This window comes from Ochotona princeps, chromosome 9, assembly GCF_030435755.1.
Source record: "Ochotona princeps isolate mOchPri1 chromosome 9, mOchPri1.hap1, whole genome shotgun sequence".
NCBI classification, from domain to species: Eukaryota; Metazoa; Chordata; class Mammalia; order Lagomorpha; family Ochotonidae; genus Ochotona; species Ochotona princeps.
The window spans coordinates 70,347,802-70,372,024 of record NC_080840.1 but is presented as its reverse complement, the minus strand read 5'-3'; the positions used below and the strand labels follow the sequence as shown (position 1 = coordinate 70,372,024).

Genomic DNA, 24,223 nt, shown 5'->3' with positions numbered 1-24,223 from the left:
TATCAACCTAAAAATCACTTGGGAAAAACACACTGAGGGTGGTATTGTGTCCCAGTCAGGTAAACTACTACGTATGCTACCAGCACCCCATACTGGAGGGTTCATTCACGTCTCAGCTGAAGCATTGCCATCCAACTCCATGTTATGCCTCTGGAATGGCAGAAGCATCACTTGGGCCACTGCTGGACACGTAGAAGACCCATTGGAGTACCGGCAAATGGACTTCATCTTGGTTCATTCCTGATCATTGCTGCCATTTGTATAGCAAACCAGAGAACGAAAAATCTCTGTCTCTTCTCCCTATCAATCTGTCTTTCAAATATTAAAAAAAAAAAACTTAAAATGAGAGTATGTTAATTCTGCCCTTTGCCTATTTCATAATTTTCTATTCTATAAACCTTTAAGTTACCTATTTTCAAAAACATTTATCTATTTGTTTGAAAATGTGACTTATAGCCAGGGAGGCAAAGAAAGAAATAAATCTTCAATCCATTGGTTCACTCCCTAGATGCCAAAATAGTCAGAGTCGAGCCAGATCAAACCCAGGAGCCAGGAATTTCTTCCAGGTCTTTCAAGTGAGTGCCAGGCACCTTTGACATATTTTCTTTGTCATTTTCTATTATTGTAAAATAAAATGCTTTCTGTATCCATAAATATTTCTTCATAATTTAGAATGTGTTCATAATATGATTGCCTTACAGGAAGCAATATCTAATTATTCTCATAATTCCCTTTCCTTTTTTCTATTTTTTCTTTTTTATTTCATACCAAATCTATTTTGATATTATTGTGTTAACGAGGACAATTTTCATTTTAACTCTAATCCCTCTCAAATTCTCCTGTGTGGGAATTTTATTCATTCATCTTGGTTGATAATTTTATTAGAGATACTCATCTTTGTTCACATAGCACAGGATTACTATTAAGTTTTATAAAATTTTGATCCAAATTCCATGAAGAAAGGAAATGTGATACCCAGGTATTGTCAGTTCCTCACATAATTGCTGACACATACTCAGTTAATGGTTGGAGTAGGGAATGGCTAAAAAAACTAATTTTTTTGCTTAGTCATAGTCATGAATGATAAACAATCCTCTCTGTCTAAATTTTACAACTGCCTTTTTCCCACTGATTTTATCCCAGGTGGGTAAGATTTTTTTTACCTAAATCTCTACTGCCATTTTTATATCATTCAATGCTCTCATTTGTTTTATAACTTTGTACATTTTTTGAAAAATAAACATTACACAAACATTTTTGTTGACTTGAGATTCCTTACCAAAGAACATTTTGTCTTGTGTATTATAGCTTAATGCTATTTATTTAGCATGTATTGTGTATTTAGGTGTGCACTGTGAATTCTGGAAAACAGGTAGAATTTCAAATTATGGATTTGAAGAGTGCATCAGAATTTTAAAGATTACATGTTTTAACTCAAAAGGTGGGTTTTTTTTGTTTGTTGCTTTTTACTAAATTCTAACGATAAATGTTGTAGATATAAACAATAGAAAGTTTAATATGATTTATGACATGTTGATATGAGTTACATAAGGTAAAGATAAATATAAAATAAATACAAGTAAGTCATGACATGCTTTTTATAAGGATCAAAGACAAAGCAGAAGACTTATAGATTAAAAATCATATATGTCATTGCTATAGTTACAAAATAAATAAATATGAAAGATTAAAAAGTTGACATAAATAGCTATTTTTTACTTAATCCTCCCAGTTTGGAAATTTGTGTAATGATTGGTCGTTTTTATTGATTTGAGAAAGTTCAAGTGGTTTTTCTGAACCAACACTCAAAAATTACTTAACAATTATAGCGTTTATTGTGACTATGGAAAAATAGTTGCATCCATACTAATTGAAAAATCACAAATGTTAATTACTATTAAATAGTAAGTGTTAAATGTATACAATAATCAGAAATATAAGTAGTATAACAAATTGAAATAATTATATCCTTTGGTAAAATATAACTTTAATCTTCCTTCCTTTCAGACTGCTATTTATCTCATACAGGTTCCCATAAGTGTTACGGTTACTATTTTATATTGCCACTAAAATATTAGGTGCTTTGAAATCATGATATAACTTGTGTAAGTCCATTCGGCTCTGTTGTATATATGATTTGACTATGGTTTCAGTGGGTCCCCCTGAAGTATTAGAAACTTCGTCTTCAATATCTTAACATAAGAAGTGATGGCAGGCCCAAAACAGTGGCTTAGCAGCTTAAGTCCTCATCTTGAATGTGCCAGGATCCGATATGGGTGCTGGTTCTAATCCCGGCAGCCCCAGTTCCCATCCAGCTCCCTGCTTGTGACCTGGGAAAGCAGTCAAGGACAGCCCAAAACCTAAGGACCCTGCACCCGCGTGGGAGACCTGAAAGAGGATCTGGGGTTCTGGCTTTGGATTGGCTCAGCACCGGCCCTTGTGCTCACTTGGGGAGTGAATTTTCGGACGGAAGATATTACTCTCCGTCTCTCTTCCTCTCTGTATATCTGGCTTTGCAATGAAAATTTAAAAAAAAAATCTTAAAAAAAAAAAAAAACGAAACAAAAAGAAGTGATGGAACCAGTTGGTGGGCACTACTGGAAGATGATTAAGTCATTAGGGTCACTGCTTTCAGAAGAGATAATGCCAGTCTTGTGGGCATGAGGTAGTGCCTGTAAGAAGGAGTTGCTATAAAATGAGGGTGTCTTACTTTTGGATTGTTCTTGGTTTCCATCTTAACGTGTGAGCTTTTCCTCTTGTCCATGTTCCCACCACAGTTACCATCTCTTATGCTGTACCCTATCCAAGGAGGCTCTCACAAGAGCTGAAGATGCTGGCATCATGCTCTTAAATCTCCAAAACCATGAGCCAAACAAACCTCTTTTCTTTTTATAACACCACATATTTTGTTATAACAACAGAAAATATACAAAATATATTAGGGGAAAAAAACTAATAAATTTGACCTCCCTTACATTAAGAAAGCATTTTCACAGGTGTTCTATTTGATATTTAAAACCATTACATTTGTATCAACTAAAAAAAGATTAATCACTACACTTTTTCAATTTAAGAGGATATATCTAATAAATGCAGACCCAAGTGTCAAATAGTATTGTGTACAATTTGCAAAAGAGCTTTCACAGGTGTGATACCAAGAGTTGATATTCTGCCTGGCTGTTGGCAGAGAAAATAATTCTATCACCACAAAATTTTAAGAGAAAATTCATCCACAGTGCTGAAAATCCAAGATAGTAATTCATTTCATTCATTACAAAACTGGTCAGCTTTAGAAATAAAGTTCTCCATGTCATACCCACTCAATAAAGCAGGGTATGTTGCTATGTTCAACACAATGATGGATGTGCAAACCAGGGTTAGAGCTCTTGGTAGTGCTGGTTCATGAAATAGCTAAATTTAAGTTAGATGTATCACAAAAACAAAAACCTTCCCTTCAATAGCTGTGTATTCTCACAGGGACAGTTGGAGAAACCTCAATGAGTCCCACAAATAGATTGGATTGCAGGACAGTATCTCCAACTTAGTGAACTTTTATGATAGGTGGACAGTCTGCTATTGGCTGCTGTGGATGTTACTATCTTCTCACAACAGGCAACAAGCAAATCCAATCTTAGTTTCAGAATAAGGCACTCTGTCATCGCTATCTGGCTGTCATGCAAACATCCTTGAGAAAAGGAGCACAGGATACAGGGCAAGTAGCTACACCCACAAAATAAACCTGGAAGAAGCTCCTGGCTCGTGCTTCGAATTATCTCAACTTTGACTGTTGGCAGCCCTTGGGGGAAGTGAACCAACAGATGCAAGTTCTTTCTTTCTTTATCTCACCTTCTCTCTGTAAGTCTGATTTTGCAATAAAAATAAATATATTTTAAAGGTGAAATATTCAGTACCTGACATGCACACATATGAAAAAAAAACATGATGATTGTCTCAATAGTGATAGTAATGTGAAATCACTAAATTGAATTTTGAAAAAAAATGTCATATACTTTTCTGGAAACTTAAGATGAAATCATTTCCGTATAAATTTGACAGTCATCTAAATATTAAAGTGAATGAATCATTGCTTTGCTCTAATTTATTTACGAAAATCTTACAACTAATCTCTAATGTGTATAATATTTTATTGGAGTTCAAATGCTTGTTTTCATTCTGCAACTTAGCCAGTAAAAATGATTTTTTAGCAAATATTTGTTTTCAGAACCAGTGCTAAAATGATTTTGAATATAAAGGGATGGAAACATATCATGGGCAAATGAAATGGAGAGTGTCAAAGAAAAAGTTGTATGTATGTTAGTGACACTGAAAGGAAGAAGATAGGAAAGCTCAGAGGATCTTGAATTTTAGTCTGAAACAGGTTACTGCATACTTCGCATGTAATTGCATGCTTTAGTCAAGAATGCTAACAAGTGCTGTATTTGTTAACATCTGCTTATGTTTATTTGTTATAGTGATATAAGAGGAATCATAAGAGAAACCATATGGGAGGAGTAGAGTTGGTTCACAAAAATTATGCATTAAAACATACTTTGCAAAAGGTACAACAAGTGTTTTGCAATCAAAGTTGAAGCTCTAGAAGGCATATTATTAATTATGAGCTACAATTATTTTACATGAATTGGATATTCATTTCTTATTTTTTCAGTCATAGAAAGAGTAATATAGGATATGTAGAAACAGAAACACCCTTCAAAAATGATCGTTTTAGCTGTCCGCCAACAAAGACAAAGTTCATTTGAATGAACTTTGAATTTTATTCATCTTCTGTGTTCTCCATCTTAACTATCTCAATCTAGAAAAAGCAAGAGAATAGGAATCCGTGATGACTAAAGATCTAGCATGAGTAAATTCATGTGAAATACCTATGCATTCCACATTCAAACATCTTTGGATCTATAGTTTCCAGGTGTAAAGTGCAGATGACTTACTGCAAAAGTTAATTAATTAAAAGCTAAAATGAAGTCTTTGAGCAATTCACTTAAAATCTTCAAAATGATTTTCCTCAACTAGAAGCAGAGGTGATTGGAAATATACTGTCCTAAAGTCTTATTTTGGATTAAGAAACATGCTAGCAAGTTAGGTTGATGGACAAACCCACTTTCCTGCCAACTAACTGTTATCTTTGCTTAAAGGCAATAAGCCAAAAGACACAACGGGTAGATACCAAATAAATACATCTTGGCATCTTGTCTGAGAGAGATTGGGAATCAGCAGCAACAGTAGACCAAGTGAATGCAAGTCATTGAGACATAGGGCTTGGTGACAACTAACAGCTCAATTGAACAATTAAATCCCATGCAATTTTACATGTAAGAAGTAGCAGGAGCAGACATTATTTGACTCTTTACTTCTAACAAAGACTGTTCAAGCAAAAATCTCTTATGAAAATCTGTTACTGGCCCAATTCAACAGAGTTCTTGGCATAAATTAGAATGTAATTAGAGAACCTTGATTTTTTTTTGCATTTTTTTCTAACATCAAACCTTGTTTTCTTTTCTTATTTTTTGCTGATCCAGAGATTTTTATTAGGAAGAAAAACCAGAAATGGCCTCTTGATCATTTATGTGTGTTTACTTGCTCGGCCATCTAATACTGGAGAGCAGGCAGCTATTGCATACGTCACTACATTTGTCATGCATGTATTTTAACCATAGCAATACTCTCACATATCTTTTTTCCCCACAAATAGACCTCATTATTCCTTGATAATAAAATCCATAGCTTACTTATTACAGTCCCGAGTCTAAAGCAAATCTTCACATGATAAATGTTTTGAAAATAAGTGTTAAATGGAACAAAGATAGCATGTGTAACATCCATGGAGCATGGTATAATTTTGCTTTTCAATGTAATTTTTAAATTTTATTTATTTATTTTTAATTCTTTATTTTTCATGATAGAGTACCTTAGGCTCCAAGAGTTTCTTCTTCCACCCCTCCTTTTATATTTCCTCCCTGCTACTATTTTCTGCTGTATTATAATTGACCGTGGCAGTAGTGATAAAGTAATGAATAATTCAGAAAGTTCTCAAATCTCATGGACCATATAACTTTGGGGATCTGAAAACAGAGATGTATTGTGGAAATAAAATAATAATTTGCTATACTACAAGTGTAAATGTTCAAAACTTCATCAATGCTTTGTACATTCTATGCTCAATTCTCCATTTCTTTAGATCACAATTTTCCAAAAATTGTACAATTTTGTGGACTCAGTCTTTTCTCAGCACTTAGGTACAGCTAACTTATTATTACTATTATTATTATTTCTTTTTTGAGATGTCGAAGACTTCTGAGTCCTCATGTACTGTACTGCACTGTAATTTAACTCATTCTATCATGCCCCTTTCTCTCCTGATAGACTAAATGTGTCTTGGGAATGATGAAATGTCAGACGAAATAACTGTAAACTCTTTACTGAAAACCGTGGAGTTGTACACCAGCTCCACCCCTTTAGCAGCTGCGTGACTTTAGGAAAACTGCAAATGTTCTCCTGTATCATTAGTATGCAGATTTCTTTTTTTTTTACAAGGCAGATTTGTATTCTTGGTGAGTCACTGGTTAAATACTTGAACCAAATAAAGGATTTTTCCTTGATCTCCATGATTTCCAACTTTTGCATGCTACAAAGGTCGTCAAATCACAATGTGGCTTTAAAGGGACAAGCTGATTCTGTTTCTAATTCTTGAGAAGGAGAGTGACTCTCTCCGAATTCTTGTACACAAGGAAGAACTAACTTAATTGACACTGTTGCTAAGACTTCCACTCCTATCGTCAACAGTGTCACTGTTTGTGACTCTTCTGTGTCCTCTACCTAATTTCTATCTGACTCTGTTTGTTTTCCGTCTCTATATGCCTCCTGATATGAGTGTTGCGTTTTATTTGCTGTGAAGCATCAATTTCAGAGCATCATGTTCAATCCTTCTGCTTTGCGTTTGATGGTTTTCAAGTTGCCAGATGTTTATAGTCACAAGATCAAATGTGGTTGTTATTTTCTGAGTCCTCTTCTGTCCTGCCTTCCTCCCCATTCACAATTTTTCACTCCATCTATTTGTCTGTAACTTTAAAATTATGTCATTCTTCAGCCTTAAAGCGCTTTAAAGTTTGGCTTTCAGATAACTTTGGTTAGATCATGCATCTTTCTCTCTTTATATTTAAAAAAGCTTTATTATATCTATTCATATCCTAAGGATCAGTACCATGTACATTTATCTGTCCATCTAAATTTCTATTTCAGATAAATAAGGGATGTATCCTTAGTTTGTGTTTTAAATATTGTGTGGGTGAACAGACATACTATATCTTACTTGCTGTTTATCTGAATCTCAAATTTAGCTGCAAGTTATATTCTTACACTTTCATTTGCAAAATCTGACAATCCTAAGGTACCTATTTTTACATAGGCCTAATAGATATGACTTTCAGCTAAGAACTATTAACAGTTACTTTATCCTATTTGAGTATAAAATTATGCCAATGGTTGACCAACGTGATGTGAATATTTACCACATTAGAAAGCGTGGACAGTGTGGTCACGTGGGATATCCACATCTTGTAGCCAAGTGCCTGGGTTGTTTCTCACCTCTGCTTCTCAATCAGAGCCCTGCTTATCTGGTTGTAAGAGGATGAAGGCTGGAGTACTTAAATAGCTACCACCCACCCGGGAGATCCAGATGCAAATTCTGGCTCCTGCCTTGCGCCTGTCACAGTACCTTCCAGGCCACTGGCAGGTATTTCGGGAATGCATTAACGTATAGAAGGCCTCTGTCTATTACCCTGCCTTTCCAACAGACACACACATTGAAAAAGAAATATTGGTAAGCCAAATATGACAAAATGCTTGACTAATGCTATTACAATTGTCTCTGTAAAGCTACTAGTTGCAGTTTTATAATAATCATGTTATTTTATTTTGAATTTCATTTCCCATTAATGACATCTTATTCATTTTACTGGAATGAAAAACATTTGTTTACAAACATGTAAATAGCTCTGTGTATCAACCTAATTGTAAAACACTGGGATATCTTCTTGATATATGCAACTGGCAATAGAGAAAGAGAACAAAAATGTTTGCAAGGAGAACCAGGTGTTCAACTTGAAGCCCATAAATAGGCGGAGTGGGAAGCAACTCATGCTTTTTTCCTTTTGTCCAAAAAAAAAGAAAGAAAGAAAAGAAAAAGGAAAAAGTAGTTCTTATGACAGAACAATTTTACATAATTTTCAACATGAAAAGTCATTTTTACATGCGCATGTTCACTTTTAAGATCCGCAGCTCATGAAGCATCTTGGTCATCATATCTTGTGACTATTAAGAAAAACAATGAAAATAAGCAGTAATGATTGGCTGAAACAATTTCTTGCCCCTTTAATCATACACATTATGATGCCCCCTAGTGGTAATATTTGGCGAATGTGCCACACAGATATTGACACACCCAGTACACACACACACACACACACACACACACTGAGGAGCTTTGAACCCAGAAGCCACATTTGAGCGCAGAAGCACTCACTGTTCTGTCATATCTTGTTTTCATCTGCAATTATCTCCGATTAATGAGAGAAGATGCTGTCACTTACTAAGCATAGTGGAGACACCAAACATTGCTAAGCTAAAGGGGAAAATTTTTAAGTTAAATTTTATTTATATCCATTCCAACATGTTAAATTTGGCTTCTTAGCAAGATAGGTATTAGCACTTATGTGTTAGCATCATTCCATGAATTAACATAGTTGGAGAACTTATAAATACCTTATTAGAGTTAGTTCCTTACCAACAGCACCAGAAATATAGTAATAATAATAATAAAAACATCTCTAGATTGTGCAATTTCCAATATTCACTCATTTTCTTACTGAAACGTCATGTTATTTACTCTGAGAGATAAAACAAAACAAAACAAAAACACACAAATTTGTGGTCATATGAAGAGATCTAATATTGATTTTAAAAATACCTATAATATTTTTCTTCCTAGAAGGTATTAGCCTCATTGTCTGTGAAATAAACTGGAAATCTGATGCAAAAAATAAATCCAAAAGTATGATTAGGGTTTAGGCACAGCTAAGTACATATCTTAATGACAAATATAACTTGGAAAAATTTAAAAATTAAATGTAATATCTTTAAGTCATCACATTATAATTGTAGAGGAACAAGTAATAATACTATACAGCAGTCTGAAAATATCAATTTCATTTGCATGTATACTACTTAAAATTAAATTTTAGCATGAAATTTTAGTAAGAATTAATAACTATTAAAAAGTGATATAGCACTAAAGTTTTTAAATTAAATATTTTATTATAAAAGAGAGGATTGGAATTCTGGATAAGAATATACAGGAATAAGTTGCAAAATCCCAAACTGCTTGAAATGAAATGTTTTATGAGAACTGATTTTATGCTTCCTTTTAACCTACAATAGGCTAAACCTATTGTAAGTTCATAATCACATTTTAAACATATTATTCTCTCCTAATGAATATTCCAATTCTTAAATTTTCATGTTTTAAATTGGAAGACTTGAATAGCTCATCTGATAGTGTATCAGAAACGGTGATCTTCTCCAGAACAGCAGATACTTTGCAGAGACAGGACACACAAGTAAAATATGCCTACAAAGAAGATTTTCACACAGTGTGGAGTCTGAAGCTTTAAAACTGACTATACACATTTTAGGGGGACAGCTACATAATTCTATTATGTATACATTTCCTAATTGAAACAAATAATTCTAATAATGAAAAAGTGGTTTAAGTTGAGTACAGACACATTTATCAAAATACCTCAGAGCATGGTGTATTTGGTAGACTTTTCCCGATTATTGTATCTTATGGTCAAATTTGCATCTATGACTGTCTTCATGGATTAGCTGAATGATTAATTTTAGGGACAATTAATGGCATAGGCAAAATTTGTGATTTCTTGACAAAGTCATATGCAGAAGTTTCAGTCTTTAGTAGGGAGAGCCTCTGTGAAGTAGTGTGGTCATGGAGATGGAGCTCTTACGAATAGGAGCAATATCCAGTAAACAATGGGACACCAAAGAGACGGGCTAGCTGTACATGGGAGACCAAGGTAAGAAGGTGGCTGCCCGTAGGCCAGAACGCAAGCCCTGACGAGACATGCACTCCTACTTAGAGAAATCAATGCTTGTTGTTAAAGTCAGCATCCGTATTGTCATTGCAACAGCCCAAAATGACTAAAAGGGAATAACGTTTTTCATTGTGTGACAGCATGGAACGTGGTATCCTCTTCTTGCCCGTGAAACAATTCAGTTCATCTATGGTTTTCATTTTCTCAGTTGAAGCTTCACCAAAACATGAGGTTTGGTTCCAATCCTCTTTAAAGCAAACATATGAACAACATTGGGATAATACCAGTAACTTATTTACAAGGTAAGAAAAACAAAACTTCTTTTAAGATGTATTTATTTATTTGTTAGGCAGAGGAGAGACAGATGGAGAGACTGGGTATGGGGGTAGTGGGTGGATCTTCCAACTGCTGTTTCACATCCTAAATGACTAGGCGGGCTGAGACTGAGCCAGGTCTAAACTAGGTACCACGAGCTTCCTCCAGGTCTACCTGGGTGCAGGGACCCAGGGACCTGGGCAAACATCTGCTGCCTTCCGCAATGCAGAAGTATGGAACTAGATCAGAAATGCAACAATAGGGACTTATACTTGTACCCAAATGGGATGCCAGCACTATGGGGATGGGTTAATATATTATACCAAATGCCAGCCCCATCAACAATTTTTTTAAAGTAGAAGGTACAATTTATAACAACTATACTAGATTTTTTAGATTTTTTAAAGATTAATTTATTTTTTTATGGGAAAGTCGGATGTAAAGAGAGGAGGAGAGACAGAGAGGAAAATCTTCTGTCTGATGATTCACTCCCCAAACAGCTGCAAAGGCCAATCCGAAGCCTGGAGCCCATAGCCTCTTCCAGATCTCCCACATGGGTGCAGGATCACAAGGCCTTGGGCCATACTCGACTGCTTTCCCAGGCCACAAGCAGGGAACCTGGATAAGAACGGGGCTGTCAGGATTAGAACCAGCACCCATATGAGATCCCAGCACGTGCAAAACAAGGACACTACCCACTAAGCCCTTGGTGTTTTTAGGAAAATAATAATGAGCTAAAGGCAGATATATCTTTTATGCAGATAAATTAATATTGCTTTTTAAAGATGTATTTATTTTTATTGCAAAGGCAGATATACAAAGAGGAGGAGAAACAGAGAGGAAGCTCTTCCGTCTGACGGTTCACTCCTCAAACGGCCACAACGACTGGAGCTGAGCCAGTCCGAAGCCAGGAACTTCCTCCAGGTCTCCCACGTGGGTGCAAAGGGTCCCAAGGCTTTGAGCCATCCTGGACTGCTTTCCCAGGCCACAAGCTGGGAACTGGATGGGAAGTGGAGCTCTGGGATTAGAACCTGCACCCAATATGGGATCCTGGTGCATTCAAGCAAAGGACTTTAACCGCTATGCTATTTTGTATTTTATTTGTATTTTTGTATTTGTATTTGTATTTGTATTGTATTTTTATTTGAAAGGCAAAGCTTTACAGAGAGAGGAGAAACAGAAAGGTCTTCCACCCAGTGGTTCATTCCTCACCACAGGACCAATCCAAAGGCAGGGTCCAGGAGCTTCTTCCTGGTGCCGTACCTGTGCTTGAAGGCAGAGGATTAGCCAACGACAGCAGCATTTCAGAACTTTCTCGTGTTCACTTAGTTTCATGACTTTCAATCTTACACGTATTTTATTTAAAAATTAACTGAATAATAATTATGAAATGATTAACACTGAATTTTGTGTGTATATTAAAATTGCACTGCTTACCTTGATTATATAAACAAAAGTCCTTATTTATCTGCCTAATAACTCACTACTTTTTAAAAAAGAAATAAATTATTGTATCATAACATTTTGTATTGGTAGACATTGGTTATAACTTATAATAATTAAGCTGCATGTTTTTGACCTGTACATGACACAAGAACAAATATCTCAGTATAAACAAAAGCAGATCTTAGTGCTATTATCAAAATAAAGGCAAATCTAGCCTATATAAGGAAATTCCATATTCAATTAGCATACCATTTGAACACCTCACTCTTTTGCAAATTGGAAAGTGAATCAAATAGTGAATAATAGTTAATGGAAGACAATTAACTTAATTAGAGTTAATATCTGAATAAGAAGTAACAATGTAAGAACAATTTTGCTTTTTCTAGCATTGAAGAAATTAAGCATAAGTTAGGTTAAAACATTTTGAAATGTTGAAACATAATGAAAGCACAGAATATACTAAAGCTAAGATTATCTGACATATTTTCCATTATTCTTCTAATTATAACTATACTGATATGGAATCATTCTCATTTATATGTATTTTAATACATAGAAAAGAATGGTTAACTTAGATGTTTATTTTCTCATTACTATTGTAAATTAGCTCATTAAAGTTTCTCTGAACTTCATGTTTGGATTCTAACTCAATGTCTCTAATTTAATAGGAAATACTCAATTTTATAACATATGTTTTCATTGTGATCTTATGTCTTTAATGCACACCAATCTAATTTCCATTTCATTTTTCCATTTCCTTTTCTTTGTTCCCAAGCTAATAAAAACTGTGCTTAATACACTCTGTAATCGTTCAAAAGGAACTAATTATATTTTGATAACAATGTTAAAGAGCACCACTTTATTCTCCCTTTTCTTTTGCTTAGAACTAAAACTGCCTATCACTTGTATTAACACCAGTTAAATGCACAGCATTATTTGCTCCCTAACATAAGTTATCAGGGATGTTCCCATACATTCTTCATTCTGAACATTATCCTGTCTCAATGAGTCTTTGCTGCATGTATTGCATATAACAGCCACATGCTATACTGTATCTATGAATTACACTGAATCTATGCTTTTTGCATTGATGTTACACATAAATGTGAAAAAAAATAGGACATGCCATTATTGCATATTGCTATGATGCTTCATGCGATACGTGGACGTCATTTTGTTTTCCATTTGTTCCACTTCCACTTCTGGCTTCTTCAAGATGGTCTGGGAAAAGCAGAGGATGGATCAGATGTCTGAGCCCTTGCTATCTATGTGGGAATCACCCAGATAAAGATCATGGCTCCTGGTTTTGGTCTAGTTTAATCGCGGCCATTAGGGACATTGGGGTGTGAGCTGATGGGGGTATGATCTCATTCTCTTCCTCTTTGGGTCCTCCTCTCTTTGTAACTTCATCTTTAAAATAATTAATTCTATTCCCAAAAAAGTATCTTATGTTATTTAGTATTTCAAAATTCACAAGAAAGCTGCCACATACAATATCTCATTTAACACTGAAAAACATAAATACTCATTGTAGCTGAAGAAAATGCCACTCAAGAATATAAACTGATTTTCTGAAGTTACACATGTTCCAAAGAGATTCTTAATAGCTGTCTTTCACTAGATACCTAACGAATTATTCTTTTTCACCATACATTATTATACAGTAAACCATGACTTGTGCAAGAGTCCATGGACAGTTATACAACTTTGTTTTACCACAACCACTTATATGGGACCAGTGAAAACAGCAATGAAGCTATTCTTTACACTAGGCTTCTGTTCATGTAATTTCTTCACATGATTTACTGGCTTATTATTTCTTTGGGAAGAAAGAAGTAAGCTGTAAATCACATTACATGTGGTTCTTTTACCTTTGCCAACTGATCACATTATTTATGTAGCCTTGTTGAGTCTCAACTTCCTTTTCTAATTAACGAGGAATTTAAACAACTTGAGAAATCTTTTCAAAGTGTAAATATTATATCCTCGATAAAAATAATCTTTAGCAATCATTAAAGGAGGAAATTTCAATGGAAGACAAAAAAGACAGAAAAATAGTGTTTAAGATATTTGAGACTACCTCAGCGGTTACCTATGAAACAATGATTCTGTGCTTTTAAGAGACAATGATAAGGGAAGGTGAAGGAATGACTCGTGAGTGGTATTGGACACAAAGGTATGGCGTTCCTGGTGGCTGATTCAACAATATGTAAAATGTAATGATGAAGTTAATGATGCATTCAAGGTTGGGAGGAACAATGGGTCCAGATATAAATGGATGATTGAGGGGTTGGGTGGGGGCAACGAATATGCCATATAAAATAAGAGGAAGTGAACTTGGCTGGGGACATGCTAAGTTATTCTTGGTCACTTAGTAACGGGGTCCCTCGTCCAGCGAGTGAAGCTCCTACACAGGTGCTTGCTCTTATGAGGATTTATTGAAGGACAAACTAATTACATAACATAACAAAACAAGAAATCCAAGTATAATACAGAAGGGCAGTAACTACAGCATATTTACAGGCTTCCTCTTCTACTACTACTATTACCACTACTCTACCACTACTCCTCTTTGTTCTTCTTCTCTTCTTTGTTCTCTCTCAAACTTAGGTTAAAACCCTATCAACAGCCAATTGCAACAGGGCTGCTTGGCCACGCATCAAACACACCAATCACAGCCTTGATCACGCACACACACACCAATCACAACTCTGATCACGCGCACACCGTGCAGACTGCGTGAGACCTTGAACCAATCCTCTGCAACTTCCTAAAACTTGTTTACTGCCTTTGTGCCGTGAGAAGACAATAACAAGCGCCATCTTGGGGCAAAGCCCCGCTCTCCACAACTTAGTAAGGGCATTGTCAGTCCAGTAAAGTTGCTTTGTCTTGTGTACTATGTTGTATATATTTGTTTTACCTATTCTCTTTTAGTAAAGAGAGGAAACTGAATTTAGATTGTTTTGGTGTTCCTTGTTCTCTACATTTTTCACCTATTATTAGACACACTAACTCATAAAAATCATTGTTAACTTATTGACAGATACTTATCACTATGTATTATTCCTTTATATTGACAGCATAGAACTTCTACATAATGACCTTTCTTCTTGCTTTGTTTCTTTGTTTGTTTGTTTGTTTTGGTCTCCTGTTTTACAATGTAATTAATGTCAATCTATGGCTTATAAAATAGCAAAAGCTGGAATCAATTTCTGTATAGAAATACGAGATAGACTGATTTGGGAATCAGAAAACACAGACATGAACTCAACTACTTGCCTGCATTTGCTGCTCATCATCACTACAGCCAAATCAAAACTAAAGTCTCAAAGATTGCGTGTGAATTAAACAAGACACTATGGATGGGAGCTTCTGAGGTATTATTATCATTATTGTTAATTATTATTATATCTTCAATTACCTTTTGTGTACTCAGCATTCTATGCAAAGTTCTGTTGGGATGGGCTCTGGGAGATTCTCCTGTCAGATCAATAGGGTACATATGGGAACTTTAAAAAGTTTGTGGGAAATGTGCATGATTAAAAAAAAATGCATGGGTTTCAGATTTTTTTTTTTTTTTGCAGCAATGTTACCTATTAATTTCGGACTCATTTTTGAATTGCTTTCTTATTTATTACGGTTTTTAAAGTGATAGTTTAAAAGTTTCATTCTTATAGTTTTTCCCCCTTCAGAATACAAATTAGTATAGCCCAAACATTTTTTTGGCAGCCTATTTTTCTACATTTCCTTTCTGCTTACCAAACGTGACCTCTTGCTGTCTTACATTCGCTCTACCAACTCACCCCTGAAATGTACCTCATCAATTCTCACTTCCATCTCAGTGAGGTAGCTGTCGCACCTGGGAACACTGTGCAGGCATTACCTGGCCTGCTTTTCTTTCCTGTGGACTCCTCTTCCCCTCTGCTGGCTGCCAAGGAGAAGCACATTTATTGGCAGGGCCACCAAAGGGATGCCTGCTTCCCTCCCTTCCCCCTTCCTCTTCAGCCAAGCCATCACCTGCCAAGGGCTGGTGGTTGCTGCCTCCTCTGTCCACTGCTTCGCACTGCTGCGGATCCAGTCGTTGCTGGCATCCTCTGGCTCCCTTGCGCGAGTTCACCGGAGTCTCGTGCCAGCAGCCTACCCCCCTCCACTGCAGCTCGCCTGACTCCCTCCAGCCTCTCCCCCGCTCGGCCCTTGCCAGCTCCTGTACTTGCCTTTCCCCAGTTCTTCCCCTGGCTCCTGCAACGGGATTCTTCCCAGCATCCTAGCCAGTCCCTCTGGAGGGATGTTTGCTTGACACCAGCGACCACCTCTCAAGCTCTGTGTGTACTCGTATCCACCATTCATTTGAAAAGTGAGCTTTTTTTTTTTTTTATTTTACTCACCCCCTTCAAAAATTTTTTTTTTTATTTTTTTTTGCTACCACCCCACACCATAAATCCTGTGCCTCCTTCCTGATCTGGAGGACGAGGCACAGCACTGATAGGAGGGAATTACGGGTTCTTCAGACCCCAACAAAGTTTGGGACATTCGGCTTCCCAAACTTGGTCAGCCCAGGCCACAGATCCCAGACCCCAATCAGCACCTGGGGACAGAGCGCTCCACCCATTCCATGGTCCGGGATCTTCCTAGGCTGTTTCATTTTGAACCACCAGGCCTGGACCACTCCCTGGCCCCACCCAGGTCCATATCCTGAGCCCCACCCAGTTACCGAGTGGGGAGGGGCGTCCTGATTTCTAGAAGCAGTGTGTGTGTGTGTGTGTGTGTGTGTGTGCGCGCGCGCGCGCTCCTGCTGGAACGGAGGCGCGGTGTAGGGGGTTAGATGACAGGATGGAACCGCCCAGGTTCCTGGATGCCAGCCTCGGAAAAGCAATGTGGGTGATACTGTTAAAGGAGCTTGCCTCAAAACAGGCCCTCCTCGCGGGCTAGATAGCTCCAGTGTGCCATACAGTAGCTGGAGAGGTCTCCTTTAAGAAACGCGCGTGCGTGTGTGTTGGTGAGTGTGTGTGTGCGCGCGCGTGTATATGTGTCTCGGGCTGTGTCTGTGTGTGTGTGTGTGCGCGCGCGCGCGTGCCCAGGGCCCCAAGAGCCAGGCAGACCCCGGGAAGGAGGAGTTATGTAGATTACGGATGATCATTCGGGAGGCGAGCAAGGAGAGGAGGGAAGGAGAAGCTGAGGCGAGAGCGAGGAGCGGCGGAGGCCCTTCCCGCAGAAGCTGGGGGCGGCGGCAGCGACTGAGGGGGAGTAGGCGGTGGAGACGGAGGAGGAGGAGGACGCACGGGTTGGAGGCGGCTGCGGCTGCAACTCGGTGCTTGGAGTTGGACCTGCCTGTGAACTTGGGTTCCACGTTCCTGGCGACAGACCCCCGAGGATGGTGAACGCCGGCTGCTGCTACTGCTGCTGCTGACCCTGCCTCCACCGCTGTTTTCCCAGGGCTGCCGAGCACAGGGAACTGGTCTCCTCCCCCGTGCCAGGCTGTAGGTGAACCTGCAGGCTCCTTACCCACCCGGAAGACTTTTTTTATTTTTATTTTTTTTTTAAAGGAAAAGAGGGAGAAAACGAAGGAGAGCTGGTCCATCTACTGAAGCACAGTTCACTATGATCTTACTCACATTCAGCATTGGAAGACGGGTGGATTTCGTGCATCATTCGGGGGTATTTTTTTTGCAAACCTTGCTTTGGATTTTATGTGCTACAGTCTGCGGAGCGGAGCAGTATTTCAATGTGGAGGTAAGAGTACCAGAGCTTTCTTCCTCTCCCCCGCCTGGGTTGCTCCTTGAAACCTTGCGTTCACTCTTCGGATTCTTGTGGCTCACCGCCGTGGGGGCGCTGAGCACATTGTTTGCTTTCCAGCCGCCAAAACCCTTGCTGAGTTTCCCTGTGTCTCAGGTGATGGATGCGCATGAGGCGGAGGAGGATCCGTTATCCCCAGCAGCACAAAGCACGATGCTGCGCGCTCAGACACTATTGTAGCCGACCCGTGCCGTCTCACCCGGGCTAAGTCCTCCATCTAGCAAACGTTTGGCTTCAGCAGCTGTCTCAGTTTTTGAAGCAGAAAAGGCTCGAGGGAGACAGGCTTAATTGCTTTAGCATCATGTGCTGCCTTGGTATTGTTTCTGAAATCTTTCTCCCCGTGGTGGTTGGTGTCTAACAAAGGAGGTTAAGAAAAATCAAAGAATCAGGAGGGGAGTGTGGGAATACTTGGTATGCTTAATAACATCACTTCGAGATAAAACACTCGAGTAGACAGTCTCTCATTTTAGGCATAACTTAATAGGCTGAAACTAGATCTGGATACAGTGAGGACATGAAATCGATCTCTGAAGAGTCTTTCTCAGCCCCTCCCCAGCCAATTGAAAATAAACGTGGCCCAATGTGATAGTTCTGAGGTGTGTTTTTAATTTGATTTCACAATCTCGGGGCCAGCCAGCGAGATTTTGGACCGGCACTGGCTTTACTTTGATAACTGTGGAAACAGACGGCTCACAGCAAAAGGGAACTTGAGGATAAGGACTTGTCAGACCTCTGCCGAAGTACTCCTCTGTCATCAGCTCAGCGCTGAGAGCAGGCATGTGCCATCAGCCAGCGGGAGTGGGAGCATGCCTGAGCTGCAAGCACAAGTTTATCCCATATGCATTAGGATACAAAGGCAATGGGGAAGTCTAGGCAATATGTACTCAATTCGGTTAGGTCTGATTCCTTTGACAGCTCAAAGGTATTATGATGATCTGCCTAAGGAAGAATGTGCATCCCTCCCCTCTTACCTTGTTGATACACTAAAGCTTGCTGTCCTTGTCTTGGGAGTGTGCGTTTACACAATAGCAGGACCTGTTGCACTGTGTTTGAACATGCTTTGTGGAACTGACTTCTATGCAATGTGTACATAATCAATGCCATGTGTGAAGCCTTTTTCTGAATGTAACTGTTTATATATAAACCTTCCTCAGGACTCCCTGTAATAACTGACGGTTGGTTAAGACACACAGTGCTTGAAATTGGAAGTATTTGAAAATGAAGGACCATTTGCAAAAAAAAAAAAAAGTTAAAAAAGTTTGCAAAGGTTAAGCATGGCTGTGTAACAGCCCTACCATAGGAAAACCTAAGTTATTTAGCCCTTTGGAAAGTGACACTTTGTTTTCCTGCATAGAAAGAGAGCTGGGAAGGCAAAGTCTTGACTTCTCCTTTGATTACAAATTAGAACTTTGGAAATTGCATACCACAAATGGATTTTTGTACCTAACATTTAATTGAAGATAATTTAATGCTAAAAGTAAGAAGTAAAATCAATTCATAGGCCGGAGGAAGGAACTAGGCAAACTGTTATTTCTATAATGTTATAGACAGAAGATCCTGTTGGTGAGTAGTGATGGTGGGGGTGATGGGACTGAGCACGGGTAAAGTACTGAAATATCAAATATCAGGTTCTATCCTGTACATTAGGAAAAGAAAAGGAGAACCTAGATTGTTGGCTTTTTTGAGGGGGAGAGGGGAAAGTCATATTTGTTTTCAAATTGGGATAGCATCAGTATTTTGATGATTACTGGGTGTCTTTCCTGAGGCAAAACATAAAATAGATTGCACTATTTAATATTAGGATTACTTACTGAGACATTCTATACAAGAAAAGTTGTACTTTTTTAAAGGACAATGACTCAATTTTGGATCACTGTGATCTCTTTCTTGGGACATTTGGTAAAAATTGGTTCATAGAAAAAGAGTCACTTTTCTATTTTTATAGTCTGTAGATTGCTCCATCCATATTTATTGCAAAAATTTAAGTCTGATGAAGACCCATGAGCTGAGTCCTTACAAACATTGCTTCAGAAAAGGGGCATTTTTCTTATGTGTCATTAAGTTAGTATGATTCACCAGTAGTGTGTTTTTTTTTAAGCTGTTGAGCATTTTGTTGGGTTTATTGGCCTCTTTATGTGTAATAATAAGCCCCCTCCTCCTATGAATTGCATGAGAGTCCTAGGACGCTGAGCATACTATACAGAACATAGAATGACAGCATGATTTCTGATATTAATTCCTGCTTGAGTCACTATTATTAGATGTTTCTTGTTCGAAGAAAACTTGGAAACAGTAACCCATTATTTCCTCTATAGATGAACCTATAGTTTGTGTCTCATTCTTGATTGCACAATATACACACCAGGAATTCCTCATTTGATTGACTCTCAAAGACAATTTTAAAAAGTAATGGTATCAATCATGCATGAAGGTCATAGGATTTTTTTTTTTTTACTCCTCCATTCCCCAGTAAACTCAACAAGTTATTATACTTGGAACAAAGCTTCAAAGAGATGCTTTGGACAGACAATAAAGATTATAATGTTTTATTCATCACTGAATTTAGTGATTTGTGGAAGCCTCCTGCTTTTCATCTGTATGATTTAAGGTTTAAAACCTTGTATTTTCTCCAGTGGAGGAATGGTTATGTACAGGTGTTTGTTAACTCTTTCCTGTCTGGTTTTTAGGAGTAACGGCATTTAGAAATTTAAATGATCTGAATGAGAAATGCTTTTTACTGAACTGATAAAAGCCAGTTTCAGAGAAAGATTACATTTTATTATTTTTTATTTTGTCCTATTATGTAAGAAGTGAATAGGACATCTCTTCATTTAAAAAAAGCTTAGAAACTACCAGAGTAGTATTATAGAAGAGGTTCAATCTGTTTTTTTCTATTTCTATTTCAAATGGAATAGTTTTTAAAGTTATGTCTTCAGGATACACTTATTCAAATAAAGGGGGGGTTTTTTTTGTATGTCACAGGATTAATTTGGGGAATGATTCTTATAGTGAAGTATCTAGTGTGGTACATGGGACTTGTGCTGTGACTATTAACTAAAAGTCAAAAACTGGCTTTATTGGGTAGCATTCTGAAACAGAATGGTTCATTGATCAGAGGACTCTACAAGATTAGCAAAGAATTCTATTTTAATATTTACTCTGGGGCTTGGCAGCGTGGCCTAGTGGCTAAGGTCCTCGCCTTGATCCCATATGGCCGCTGGTTCTAATCCCGGCAGCTCCACTTCCTCTCTGTCTCTCCTCCTCTCAGTATGTCTGACTTTGTAATAAAAATAAAAATTAAAAAAAAAAAAAAAATATTTACTCTGAAAAATATTTTCTTTCTTTTTGGGGTCCATTGTAAATATATGTGTTGTATAATAATTACTCTCCAGTTTAAGCCATTGTCAGATGTTAAATGAAACAACCAATATTTAGTAACAATGCAGTAGTAGCACACATTTCCAGTGGGAGAAACAAAGCATGCACAGTCCTCAACAATACATATGTCAAAATGTGAGAACACAGTTACTTCTTTGATAATACAAACAAACAAACCTTGTTGAAGTGAAATTAATGTTGTTTATAATTAAACAAGCGATTCTACATTTCAAAAGGATTTTTTATGATAAGTATTATGATTTGGAGGTACAGTTACTCCTACATTTTTTTCTTGTAGTACGTTTATTTCACTGATTTAAGTAAATTCAACTTGGGGGGGTCATGTCTGAGCATACTTAAAATGTCAGAGTTAACCTTGGGCAGCCTTGTACTATAAATACACTTGTCATGAGACATTTCATATATAAAAATTATTTTACAGGTTTTTAAAATTTATTATGTCACTTTTTACCTCTTATTCTCTCTTTGCATGAAAAATCAAGATGGATTAGCTGATTTGATCATATAAGAATGGTGACACCATGCCTCCTTGAGCTAGGGCCATTCTTCACTACATCTCCTAGTTTTCCTGAAGCAGTTTATGATTGGTCAATAAGGCTTACGTGATTAATTCATGGAAGTTTGGAATCTATCTATAATATGGCAGCGTGGGTCATGGCCAGAAATGGTGACAAGGAGTTCAAAAGCCTTGCTAGTCCCAAGATTCCTCTTCTGCTGCTCTGCTGGTTCTGTATCGACTGCCTTTCTATGGCCCGCATCACCTAGGGCAGTGTTCCTCAGATCCAGGTTCTCCATGACCTCACAGTGAACACACAGCAAGGTGTGCTCATTCATGCTGCTCCCTTAGAAATCCCCAGACAACAGTGCAGGCCACCCCCCTGAACAGCTGGGTTTTGTATTTTAGCTTCATTCTCATAGTTGGAAGGGTAAAGATGGGGTTAAATGACAACTTTTTAACCTGGATTTAGTTTCTCCATTTCCCTACTCGTGCTATTTATTGTTACTATCATAACATTTTTTTAATACAATTGCTTAATGTGGTGTTGCTTTCAATCTGGATTAATGATTTAAATGCTCAATACATCAACATATTTATTCACTTACTGATTTGTCTCATTCAGTATGCTTATTCAGATTGGTGAAAGAACAATTCACCAATTTTGAGAATGTACAATGTTACATTTTGAGAACGTAAAATCCCTATAAAAGCATCAAACTTTAGAATCAGTGAACCGGTTCATTCCAATCCTTGATAGTGCATCAGGCGCCTCTGTCCTTTAGCATGCACACTTTAAACTGAGTCACTATTTTTCATATTCCTTTCCACCAATTTTTATTTTAAATATCTGTACAGGTACTGGTATTCATCAGTTAATTTTTTTTTAATTGTGGAGGTGTATAGTGATAATGAACATGCATTTTTTTTTAGCTTGACTACAAATGTTTTATTCCTTTCTTTTTTTCTTGTTATTATAGAGTATAAATTATTCTCTGTTACCTTCATTTTTCATATCGGTAAAATGGGGGCATTCAGAGCACTTGCCTGCCTCATACAGTTTTCATAATTAAGTGCATAAATTTATCATGATATAAAGATAGACTGTATATATGTATATGTATGTATAAATTTATGTGTAGTCAGGTTTTCACCTCTATTGAGAAGAGGCTAGTTTTAGAAGGAAAAGGATTTTTTTAGCTCCTGGTTTTGGAAGCTGAGTGCCCAAACAGCATTACGTAGGCTTTTCAAGGGCCACACTTGGCTGAATCGCCTTATGGTGGTTGGCCATGGTAAGGACATGTGCAAGAACCAAAGAGAAAAATCAATGTTGATGCAGAAGTAATTGCCATGATAGTGTCTAATTACCAGAAAATCCATCAGGCTAAGACATACCATTTAGTCCAGGAAGACCTTATTTAAAATATTTTTTCTTTTAAAACATGCTGTGTACTGAAAATCTACCAAATTAGCATCCAGTACATTTTATTCCTGTGGGTTTTTCTTAGACAGTTTAGTTCAGCAATGTGATTTTTCACATTTTGTCTTTTCATCTGTTACTATCATAGAATGTCATGTTAGACTCACACCTTCTTTAACAGCATTGGGTTTGCTGAAATCTGTTCTTTTTTTTCTAATACCATAAAATGAAATAGACTTTATCAGTCAACACACACGTTTATTTTATTGCCTTAAGGTTCAAGTGCATTATTTCCATAGTAGGGATGAGTTAATATGTAATTTAGACCATTTCTGTGTTGTAATCCACATTTGGAACAAAAAATCCCTTTATGAATTATAGGGAAGAGATCAGAATGGATACTAAAAATGGTGTTCTCTATATTGACAAAATGTAGGTGCGTTATTAGGAATGGAAATATGATGTAATGGAGTACTAGGGGAGAAGTCAAAGATTGTGAACTTCAAATCTGGTGCTTGCACCAGCATAACTTTGAACTTGGGAAAGTAATTTTTCAATGCTTTAGAAAAAATGAGAGTTGAATTAACCCTGCTGAGGCCATTTATGAATTGAAATATGAAAAAAAATGGAGTTCTACTTGAGAAGAGGAAGGAATAAAAGGACATGCACACTTCTCCATCCCCTGGTTTACTCCTAAATTCCCAAGATGTGTGTGCCTGGCCTTGGAGCCGCAAGTGGAGACTCAGACATTCCGACTGAATGGTGGAAATCACTGTTGCCTCCTGTGGTCTGCAATAACAGAAAACCGGAAGCAGAACCTGGAGCTTGGCGTTGAACCAAGGTGCTAGGATGTGGATCGCCTGCTTCTTATCTGCTGTCTTCATCACTAAATTGTTTCCACTAAACTTAAAATTTGGCAGTAGATAATTCCTAGGCCCTTGCAATATTGCTGGTGATTAAAGACATACAATATTTTTCTTACAAATTTGGGGCACCTTTATCATTCTGATAGCTCAGTTCCCCTGCTTCCTGACCTGAATATCATGAGAAAATGCAGTCTGTATGCCTTACAGCTAATACACTGCCATCTGTGGTAACAAAGGGTTCTTTATTTGGAAAATAATCCTAATTTTCTGCTGAGTAGCAAAGTATCAGCAGACAGATAGATGATATGTAATTTAAAAATCTAATGTCGGCCAAGATAGTAAATTTCCAAAATTTAATGTTAAA

The 24,223-nt window shown here is 37.4% G+C and overlaps 1 protein-coding gene across 1 annotated transcript in view; it reads left to right on the top strand.

The window, feature by feature from the left end:
* The first annotated feature begins 17,043 nt into the window (after positions 1–17,043).
* MMP16 (matrix metallopeptidase 16) overlaps positions 17,044–24,223 on the top strand; it is a 274,840-nt gene continuing 267,660 nt past the window's right edge. The window contains exon 1 of the mRNA XM_004598102.2: positions 17,044–17,615. Within this exon, the coding sequence (XP_004598159.1) occupies positions 17,484–17,615 (132 nt within the window). The 5' untranslated portion in view covers positions 17,044–17,483. The remainder of the gene's footprint in view (positions 17,616–24,223) is intronic.